Below are 11,098 nucleotides of genomic sequence, written 5' to 3' on the forward strand. Positions count from 1 at the left end.
ACTTTGTTTCGCACAAAATCTGGGCCAGCATTTTGCATTAATGTGGAGACAGAAATGCCTTGCACAGTTAGAACTTTGAAGGCAGTCCTGTTCTCCTGAAGTTCTTCCTGAGAAGCGCTTCCTCAGGGCTTCTCCACGTCTCACTGGACTGGAATGAGAGGAGGGACCGCAGGGCACTATCTCCAGCACTCCTTCCTTACCAGTGTGCTTGGCTGCTTTTCCACTGAAAGGAAGCAAATGCTTGAAACCAAACTCTCAGGCAGATTCCAGGCCACGACAGTGCAATAATCTACTGCCAAGCAGATGTATGAGAAGGGCCTAACCCCATCCAGCCTTACTGGGATGGAATGCGCGCCAGCAGCGAGATGGGAGGCAGGAGGATCCTAGCAGAGGAGGGGCCTGAGAGACCTGCTGTGAAACAGGAAGGAAGGAAAAGCTGGAATCTACCATGTCAAATTATTTTATTTAAAGCCCTCCACAGGCACTTCCATGCCTGGGAGTTGATAGTAAAAATCTCTTCTGCAGGTATTGATTCTCAGAGGCACAAAATGGTTACCAAGCTCTGATGCACAGGGTAGGTAGGTCTTTCCAAAGCCCAAGCACCAAGATCTCACGTTGGCTGCTATGTGCTTGCAGAAGAGATACCTACTTCCCATCAGTTTTTATGGAGGTAGGGTTCTCCTGGTCCTGGAAATTAGTGTGGAAGAGGAAACATCTTTGTTTAGCTCAGTTCTGTCTGCAACCAGGGAGGTCCTCTTCAAAAAGAACGTAACTGCCTTCAGGCACCAGGCCTGATGGTCTTGACTGGATGCTTGGTAAGACAGCTCCACCTGGAGTTATGCTTGACCTGTTTTCCCAGCACTGGTGTGCTGTGGTATCTGCTTTGGCACCTGGACCTCTCACTCCTCAGAAAAAAAGCTTCCCTACAATGAGGTTTGGAGAGGACAAACAAGAACAGCACCCTGGAATGCTGATCCTCACCCTTGGGGAGGTGCAGTGGTGAGAGGAGGGAGAGTTCCTTGCAGGAGAGGCGTCTGGTCAGCAGGGAGAATTCTTGAGTGCAGTCACATAGTCCAGCAGGCGTAAATAAGAGCAATCAGCAATGCCATGGCCACAGCAAGGGCAGCATTCTTGCGATTTTCCTTCCGAAGCACGCTCAGTTCCTTCTCTGTGAAACAAACAAAACCCTTGCTTGTGAACATTCTTCGTGTTGTTACTATAGTAGTAATAGTTACTACTACCATACTAAGGGCAGGCTGTTTCATTAGAACAACTGTTTATTCCTTAAGGCAATGAGGAAGAGGATGGAGCTATTTTTACTCTTTTTCTTTCCCTCGGCATGTGTTCAGGACTCTCAGTCCAGTATCTTTTCCCAGTGCTTAAGCTAACTCAAATACAATGAGCTAGCACTGCTATCAAAAAGGCTTTTAGCTCTTCTTTCTGCCCCCAGTCTTTGTGTGGTGCAAGTATTCATACAGCCACTCAGACACCTGCTTCAATGCGCAAGGCTGCAGAAGTGGTGGTGGGGCAGGAGATCACATAACCCCCAGCACAGCTCTGCCACCTTCAACTGGCATTGTCATTCATGGCCTCAAGTGTGTCAGCTGAAGTAAGTACAGGCCCTAGTGATGATCTAAAAAGGCTGTGTGCAGATGCACTGTGTTCTCCTCCAGGAGGAGCAGCCATCTGCATTAGGGGAGGCTGCTGCTGCTGGGTGAGCAGCCTGTGGACGGCACTATTGATGCTCGCACTGATGGCTGGCAGCTGTCTCTAGTGGTAGGCCCTCAGGGAATAGGTTTGAAGCTTTTTAAAATAATTGCTAGTCTTCTGGGAACAGTCCTTTAACATGAGTTAAAATTGTAAATTCACTGGCCATGCCTTGGGTTTCACTTCTCCAGGCCTAAAGAACTTGTGTTTCTCTCCCATGTGTGAGCTTTGGTGCTTGCACTGCTGCAGAACAGCTCTGGTGAGCTGAGCCAGGAGGAAGGCTAATTGCACACACACAGAACAGTGATTAAAACTTCCCCAGCTTACTGCATGACTGCCCCCCTGCTGGTCAGAGAGCAGCAGCCTCAACACTGACCGGTTGTGGCCATTGCGGAACCACACTGCTCTGTCTGCTCTATGCTGCCCCCACAGCTGCCAGCACCCACCCGGGCACTCCTACCTCACCCTGCCTCTGCCCTTGAGCATCAGGCTCCCTGTATCAAGACTGCAAAGCCTCACCCACTGCTCTGGTTTCACTGGCGCTAGGACTGGGCTCACTATGCAGTATGAAGGGTCCCTATCATGCTTGCACCCTAATTGCAGTAATTTAGCGTAAGTAGCAGCGGCCATTCTCCTCTGCTTCATGCACACCATGAAGTGCCTGTACTTCTAAGGCTCGTAATGCTCTCCAAGAGAAGACTGTCTTCAACGTACAAGATGTACAGCAATGCACCAGCAACTCATCGGGAAAAGATGTTCACAGAGCCAGGGGGGAGAATAAGTCCTATAACTCAGTTCAGTGCTTCCAACATAGTCAATCTGCTGCCTAGGCAGAGCCCAAGCCTTCTAGCTCCCACCCTGTGAGCAAGGCAGCACCCTCACCTTCCCTTAAAACTGCGTAATTAAAAAACACAACAAAGTGGAGAAGTTGATAAAAGCCAGTCAAGCCAATCTGTTGGCTAAGGTTTTCTAAAGACAGGTAGCGTGGGGCATGTGAAAGGCACGTTTTGCCCCTCTCAGCAGCTGCTACACTATTTTTTTCCTGCTATGGTAACATGTTTCAAGAGGGAGGATCTGGACTCATAATACGCTGACCACATTTCCCTCAGTCTTGCTCTGTGTGAATGAGTGTAAATTCAGACAAAAGTTAGAGGCAGCAGGAACTTGAAGATGAAGCTAAGCTGCAGCACTGATGCCATCCAGCCCAGAGGGACCATTTTTAATGAAGCTCTTACCATAGTTGTCAGCTTTGGTCATTAGGAGGTTTCTCTCTCTCTCCAGTGACTTTCTGTAATGAGAAGAGGAGTTCATTACCTGCGAGGCACAACACAGCCTGTTTCTTTGCTTGTATGATGGAAGAGAAAACTCTGGCCCAGTAGCAGGAATATTTGCTCACAGAATGAGCCCCTCACCCTTCACTGTGGAGAGGTGATGGTTTAGAAACCCCCAGCTGAGCTGAAAGGATGCAGCAGTTGTAGATGGCTTTTTCCTTCTCCCAAGCTGCTTTGTGTCTCTCCTTTGAGCAGCGTCACTGTATGTGAGCAGAATAGTGGTCTGTCTGCTGGAGAGCCCCCTACCCTGTTCCCCAAGGTGGGGTAAGAAATTCTACCGTGGCTACAAGATGAGGCAGGGTCCTGCTCCTCCGGCACATCTGGCTCAGTGCTGGTGTAGTAATTCTCCTCACTGATTGAAGCTTGGATCCCTTTGCCAGGGGTACCCAATTTACATACCCTGGTCAGCTTGGAACTGGAATCCAAGCCCAGCAACAACCACCTAAACAACCTGTTGTCAGACAGAAGGCTCAGGATAATAGTAGTTACAAGAGGCCTACCCAGCCCGTGTCTGAAACTGCACAAGATGATTAATTAATACGCTATTTAAAGTATAAAAGCAAACCAAACTGCCTGAAAGCAGCTGCATTTCCATTGCAGCAACAAGGACACGGCCACTCCTTTCAGACTGTGTGCATACAAACAAAGCTACGCTAACAAATTATCTCATCACTGAGAGCAGAGAGAAGGCAGAAAGTGTAATAGTTTGTTGGTCCCCTTGGGGCAGAGCAAGAACCTGCAGTACAAAGAGATTCCAAACCTATGCGTACAGCTATTAAGTGCGAGATGGCAAGAAAACAAGCTACAGAAGCAGCAGGAGAGGCAAGGAGGGCTCTAAGAGGCAGCTGGAAGAAGGAAATGCACAGTGCTGCCACGAGGTTGTGAGGAGACATTTGCCAACGTGACTGAGGTGCTACTCAAATCTGCCTCGGGAACGGAGACAAGGAAGGTGCTTTGAGAATGAGACAGGAAGAAACTGGTAACTTTGAAGCAGGAAAGCAGAGCTCTCCTTCGTGAACTAGATTTATCATGGTACCTTCTTCCATGGTTTTGAAACCATCTGGATTAGGGGAACAGAATTTCAGTTTCCACACAAGTTGTAAAATTCAGAAAAAGTCCCAGAAATCCCTAATCTTAATTCTTTGCTCAAGGCCCTATATTTCAGAGAGAAATCATACAGATATATTCCATCTTGTCAAGTTACTGCAAATGTAGGTTTGTTTGATGGCCACTTCAGCAGCAGATGAAGAATACAGATAGTAAAAATAGGAAAAAAAATTAGGTAAAAGACTGGTGAGATGAAGAGCTAGAGATGAGGGATAAGGGAATGCAGGACCCTGTCCAAATATGAATGGGGATATAAAACTCCAATAAAGGAAGGGAAAATAGAGGGAGAGGGTAGCTCAAGAAATAGCACGCAGAGCAAGATAACTGAGTGGAAAGGAAGAAAAAAGAACAGAGGCTGAAGCTGGTAAATATCAGGGTGTGAAAAAGTCATCGCTGCGAGGATGATTTGTAACTGGGTTCTGTAAGAAAGCAGACAACAGAATCTTTCCCTTCCTTGGCCTATGAGTGAACTAACTTCCCTGCCTTTTTGGTGGGAGCAGAGCAATGGGATGCTGATGACTGGAAGAATGTCTGCAGGTACACAGATTTGAGAATCAGCAGGGAGGTGTAGGATCTCTTGCTTCATGCTAAAGAAATATCAGGTTCTACCGGTGTCTGCTGTAAAATCCAGGTCAGAGTCCAGGTCAGTTCAGCTTTAAAAGCTTAAAGCTAACCTGTTTCTAGCAGGCCAGGACCCAGCTCTGCTAACAAACAGCCAAGTTTTGGGCACTGCTTGGCTGGGTGCAATACAAGTTTGAGAGGGAGGCTGATAAATCTCTCTCTATCACTGAACTCACATTGGCACAATCCCCAAGTAAGCTCCAAGCTGGAAAAAGTCTTGTCATGGGGAACCACGCATTCCCATCCCTCCAAGAACCCTTGCTCAGTCCTGCAGCAGGATGACAGCTAGCTGAAGTGTGCAGCCACAGCTGTGAAAGGAGGTGCTCATCCATACCTTCCCTCAGGGCTGAGCTTCTCCCTGCGCAGTTTGAGATCCACCTCCTCCATGCTCTGTCTGCAAAGTGCCAGCTTCTCCTCCAGTCCATCAATCTGAAAAACACCATACCAGTCACTGTCATCTCCTCTCCCACTAACACGGATCCATCCCCACTGAAGGGTGACAGTCCAGCCACTCCACCTCCTTCCTTCCCAAACCAAGGGAGGAGCAGGCCCAGCTCTGCGCAGAGATCACAGCACAGAGCCCACCACCTCCTAGATCAGCCTGTGCTGTACCTCGGACAACTGACACTGCAATCCCAGATGCAGCCAGGCCAGCTCTAACACTCCCAGCCGTGTGGCTGGCCAGCACCTTTTTTGAGATCCAGTCCAGTTCCAGCCTGGTCTAGTTCCTTTGCATGTGGCCCCACAAGCAAAGACATGACCTACGATGTCTTTATGCAATTAAAATGGTAAACGATCCAAGAGAGTGGCCTTGGACAAAGCCTCAGGGGTAACATCTTGATATAGTGCTGCAAACAGAAGCAGACATTCGTGGGACACCACTGCAAAGCACCCTCAGCTCTGTGTGTGTGTAGGGAGTGAGAAGGGGAAAAATGCTCATGGTTGTGGGCATATGGATTGCCCAGGCATTAGTCCTACCAAGGCCAACAGCTCTCCAGGAAATCATTCCTCATTTCTGTCTGGCAACCAGAGCGCAGACATCTTTAGGAAAACCTTGTCTTTCAGGCTTGCTTCCAGCAAGGAAACCACGGAGTAATCAGATAATATGAACACGACATCGTAGCCTGAAAGAAGATGGCCTTGCTGCCCTGAGGTGGCAGTGACCTCTCTTTTCAGCTACCATGCTCCTGCTGTGTCTGGTTTTCCAAACAAGGCCAAAGCCAGCTACGTCTCTGGCAGCGCAGCCTTTCTGTGGCAGCAGCCCTCACAAACCAGAAGGCAAGAGGCAGCAGGGTCCTGAGGAGGTACCTAGGCAGTATGTCACACCAACTGCCTGGACACCAGAGGGAGAGCACGAATGGTCCCATGAACAGTGACATGGGGAAAAAAAATCCAAGGTACTAATCCACAATTATTGTTGCTTTGGGGATCAGCTCTGTCCTGAGCTCGATAGCAGTCTCACACCTTCTGTTCAGGAAAGGCAGGCAAGAGTTATTAACATGCAGGACGGGGCAGGAGGCTTGATGTGAAGGGGAGAACAACACAGACTGCAACAAGGAGCTCAGCCAGTCAGCTGCATAGCCTCATGGCAAGGCGCACAGCAGCGCCGGGGGCAGGGGCATGAGTAAAAAGGCTCAGATCTTTGCATCTTACTATTTCAAAGTCCCCCAAGTCAGCTCTGATCATATTTATCAGCAAGTTAATTTAATGGCAGAGTGCAGGAGAGTGGAGAAGGGGTGTCCACCCAATTAATTCAGGGTGCTGAGCTTTGAGAACGACCACCTCCTTCACCAGTTGCCACCATCTGCAAGTGATGGTGTGTCTGCTTCCTCCTGTGCTGGAAACCCTCACAAACATACACCTGGCCAGAGGTACTTCAGTGTGTGTCACCTGGCTCCTCCTCTGCCAGTAAACTGAATACAGTACCCCGTGCCTTCTCTGGAAGAGGGGCTTAAAAATCAAGGTAAGTAATGCAATGTAATGAGAGCTTTGGTTAGTAAGCTGCCAGCCCACCACTGTTACCCACATCATTGCACTCCCCATCCTCTCCACCAGAAGTACTCCTTCTGCTCACTTTGCAGCTGCTCTCACTGGTACGCTCTCTGCCCACGCTGTCATCTTTTCATGAGAAATAACCCAAGGATACTCAGCCCAGCTCTGCCAATGCTCTTACTTTCTGCTGACTAAAAATCTCCAGATTCCACACAATACTTTAAAAGTTGCAGCTGTTTTTACTGCTCTTAAATCAAAACCAAAGTTTGGCTCCCCTGCTGAAGAGCAATAATTTGCTAATAAACCACATGCCCTAGAACTGCACCATCGGTTTTGCTGAGCTGGGGGCACAAGGGACACAAAATGATAATAATAATAAAAAAAAATAGGCAAAGGAGAAGGAACAGATTGCTGAATGAACAAATTACTTTTTTTTTCTCTCTGAAATCCCGCTATTTCTTTTCAGGCTGGTCTGGCGCATTAGAGGTTGCAAGGAAAGTTGAGAGTGAGGATTTTCAAATGTTACCTACTCACAGGGCCTCAGTTTCCTTACTTGTACATGAAGACAAAACTATCTGCCTCCTGAAGATGGCTCACATACAGGAAGAGCCCCAGATGATGCAGAACTATAGGCAGAGCACCATCTTGACACGCTGGTGCCACTGCCTCGCTTGGGATTTGGGACCTGCTTCTGTATGCTAGGAATCTCTCAGCAGCTAAGCCATCCAAGCAACTCTTCACTGCAGGGCAAAGGAGAGAGAGGAAGAGGAAAATAAGCATGGGGAGAAATTAGAAACGCCTGGGAATTACTGATTACTCTCAGGCTGCTGAGAAAATTCCCAGGGGAGCTATAGCCTGTAAAGCTGTAGCAGGAGAACCTATAAAGTTCTGGCATCATTCCCAGCAGCAGCTCTCCAAGAGAGCAATCCTAGCAGCAGGTGCATACCTGAGCTCGTTGTGGATGGCGAGCATTCCCTCCTAACCGCTGCGTGAGGAGGTCAGCTGGGGCAAGCATCTAGGCCTACAGAAGGCCCCTCCGCTCCCCAGGAGCCGCCCTGGAAAGCCAAGTCCCAGCAGCTTCATATGCACACAAGCTCCCTCACTCCAGAAGGTATGACAAGGTTGTGAGCCATTTCCACTGAAATCAGGCAATACCTGCTCACAGTCTGGAGACTTTTTAAAACCAGAGGGACCCAGAGCACATTTCAATCCAAACTGACTTATGCACTTATTATAAATCTTATTTGTCAGGACTACCTTGGGCAGGGAGCCCAAAATGGCTCACATAAAAGGCAGACCAAGAAAAAAGAGAGAAGGAGGCAGCTTTGCTTACAAAGTTGAGCTAGATTAGATCCCTTTTAATACATTTTGTAATGAATTAATAAAAGCTTTCCAGCAGAAAGGCTAAAAGCACTTTTCAAGAACTGGCATCCACCCTCTGCTTTTATGAATTCCCTAATTAAGATACTGGCAAAGAGCCACATCACATATACATTGACATCCAGCAGCGTTGGGTAATGAGGATTTTGTCTTCTGACCCTCATAAAACAGATCAAAGCCAAATGAAGAGGTGGGGGCAAAGAAAAAAAGCCTTCCCCAAGCAGTCTTCTGATGCCTTGTCACCTGCCAGCACACATGAACAGTTCTTTTCACAGAAGAATTAGCGCCTCTTGCATCCACAAATTTGGCTGCGTTATTAAGAAAAACGGTCCAGCAGAGACTGAGTTTTTAAAATGTTTATATGTAAACGCTAACTTGTAGTTTGGGTATACACATCTATTTTTTACGACACTCTTAGAATCATTCCCTTCATGCCAAATTGTTTTGCAAACGCTGCACCCGCAGCAGGCTAGGCAATGTTTACCAGGCAGTTTACTACACAGCAGAGGATGATCCACCAGAAAAGTCCTGCAGATCAAACCTTTGTGTTGGTAAAGGAGAAAGGGCTGAATCCCACCTGCACCTCCTTCAGCCTTGAACCTATCCAGTTAGTCGCCCCCCTGCTTCAATTCAGTGGCTTTGCAGGACAGCACGCAGATGTGACCAGAGAGCACTTTGAAACATCCTCTAAGAACAACTTCAGTCAATACAGACTACGCGGGCCTTTTCCCTTATTCTTAATACTCTTCCATAAGCACTGATCAGTCTTTGTCAGATTTGGGCACCATACATAACAATACTTTCTCCAAATACACACTCAGTGTTTTGGAGCTCAGACTGAACACAGAGTATGCTCTTTGCACATAATAGCCCTACCTGCCCTCCCCTCCCCAGCTGGCTGAGCCACAAGGGTATTTTTAGGAGCTACAATGCCCATGGCAAGGAGTTTCACAGCACATCCACAGGCTGGGGTAAGAACCAACCCCTTCCTGTTTGTTCTGTCCCTGTCATTTGCTAGCTTCACTTGAAGGCTCTGATTTTTGTACTGAAGCGAGAGTGAACATTTATTCTTTGTTTAAAAATTACAAATAAAATACAAAGGATATAGACCTATGCTGGGTCCCCTTTCAGTCACGTTTCCAAGTTTAAAAGGACCCATCTGCTTAATTGTTTCCTGCATAGAAAATTTCCCCAGCTTTGATCATCACGGCCACTCTGAAATTCATTCCACTTTCATTATATTGCTACAAAATTGACCAGAGCCTTCCCAGTTTCCTTTTCCTGATGGATTTCATGAAGACAGTTCTGTACAGCTCAGTGTTGTCAAAGGGGCTGCCTGCTGAAGGACTACAAAGCTATAAGAAAGGAGAAGCAGCGTGAGTTTAAACCATCACAACATCATGGAGACATTTATATCACTTTAAACCAGGTTACATCAATTGCACCTGCAATTTGTAAGTGCAAGCTAATCTGATAAGTGTCCAGATAGAAAATTGCATTCATTTAGCATCATGACTCCAGTTAAACAAGCATGACTCTGCCTAGATTAGGCCTTTCAAAGATAGCCATGCATCATGTCATATTAAGGCTCATTTGGGAAGTTTTATCAATCATAACAGCTTGGAAGGTAACAGTGAGCTGAATGGAAGCTTAAATCATGAAATCAGCATCTTGGTTGTGGAGCATTCTGACAAGTAACACAAGCTTCACTGCCTCTAACTTAAAAGGATTTTGTTTTCTTCCTAACTTTCAGTAAGGACTCCTCGCATCACTGCAAGTGGAAAGGACTTTATCTTTTAGCAGTATTTTTGCACCGATAGGTCACATTTTCATTTATAACACCCTGAAGAGTAGTTCTACAATGCTTTCAGAACTGGTTTGTTCTATCATGACAACACGCACACAAAAATCTAAAGATACCACAAGTTCCAAATACTTTGCCAAAACATTGTGTGGCAACTGAAGCCAAACCCTTTTCATTCTACAACCAGCAACCCAGACGGGCTCACCCTTTTGAATACCTCTCCTTTTTGTGAGGCGAAGCCTACCACCTCCTCTCTCCATGTCTGTCACATCTCAAAGAAACATTTGAGCTCCCTTTGCTAGGCTGAGCGAAGAGATACTTGGACGGACAGCACAGTCCCCCCTGGACTCCCTTTGGCTGTTATATTTTGGTTAGAGTGCCCAGAAATGTCTGTTTCTCCAGTACTGCCTCCCCAGGACGACGAAGCCAGACCGAAATCCCCTCAGAGCGCTGCCGCTCCCAGCGGGGCCATCGCACCACAAAATGGCGGCCGAGCCCAGCGCCCCGCGTCCCCCCCGGCACCCACCGGGAGCGAGCAGCAGGCAGAGACTGGCCACGCCGCCGCCCCTCACTGTGGCCCCTGCGAGTGCTCTGCCGCCTCGTATCGCCTCGTATCGCCCCATATCGTCTCCTATCACCTCATATCGCCCCTCGGCCGCCGCCCGCCCCTCACCTCCCGGGCCACGCTCAGCCCCTCTCGCCTCCTGCCCATGGTCCCGAGCCCGCCCGGCGCCGCGCATGCGCAGAGCGCCCGCTCCCCGCTCGCCCGCCCGGGCTCGGCCACGTCGGCGCGGCCGGCGCCATCTTTGTGAGGCGCCGTGCCGGGAGGGGGGGGGGGGGGGGGGGGGGAAGGCGCCATCTTTGTGAGGGCGTCTCTGGGGATGGCCTTGGAAAATAAAGGATGGTTTTGCTGAATATTCTCTCACCAAGAGCTTTAGGTCGGCCTTGGGGCTCCCTTCCCAAACGCTAGCTTTGTGTTAAAGCAGCTGCAGGAAAAGCCAGCTGCCTGAGCTACCTGGAGGTAGCATTTTGTGCACGCTAGCCAGTTCACTGCCAGATGCTAATCACAGTGTTACATATGCATGGCAGCTTTTGTCCTGACCCTGGAAAGCTTTTTATGAACAGTTGCCATCTTGTATTTAAAAAAGAAATAATA

At 48.3% G+C, this 11,098-nt stretch overlaps 1 protein-coding gene and 1 long non-coding RNA gene across 3 annotated transcripts; one reads left to right on the top strand and one right to left on the bottom strand.

Moving 5' to 3' along the window:
- Positions 1–444: 444 nt before the first annotated feature.
- CCDC167 (coiled-coil domain containing 167) lies at positions 445–10,770 on the bottom strand. 2 transcript variants are annotated; one of them, XM_035323358.1, is made up of 4 exons: positions 10,616–10,768; positions 5,101–5,195; positions 2,943–2,995; positions 445–1,168 (listed from the first exon to the last, which is right to left on the bottom strand). In XM_035323358.1, the coding sequence occupies exons 1-4, from the start codon at positions 10,652–10,654 to the stop codon at positions 1,065–1,067; spliced, it is 291 nt and encodes a 96-aa protein (XP_035179249.1). In that variant the 5' UTR covers positions 10,655–10,768; the 3' UTR covers positions 445–1,064. The 2 variants fall into 2 exon arrangements, with proteins under 2 accessions (XP_035179249.1, XP_035179250.1); XM_035323359.1 differs by lacking the exon at positions 2,943–2,995 and having other exon boundaries at positions 10,616–10,770.
- LOC118165351 lies at positions 5,203–7,082 on the top strand. Its single transcript, XR_004750003.1, has 2 exons — positions 5,203–5,554; positions 6,083–7,082. It is a non-coding gene; the product is annotated as an uncharacterized LOC118165351 (long non-coding RNA).
- Positions 10,771–11,098: the final 328 nt, after the last annotated feature.

The sequence above is a fragment of the Oxyura jamaicensis genome, chromosome 3 (genome assembly GCF_011077185.1).
Source record: "Oxyura jamaicensis isolate SHBP4307 breed ruddy duck chromosome 3, BPBGC_Ojam_1.0, whole genome shotgun sequence".
NCBI lineage: Eukaryota > Metazoa > Chordata > Aves > Anseriformes > Anatidae > Oxyura > Oxyura jamaicensis.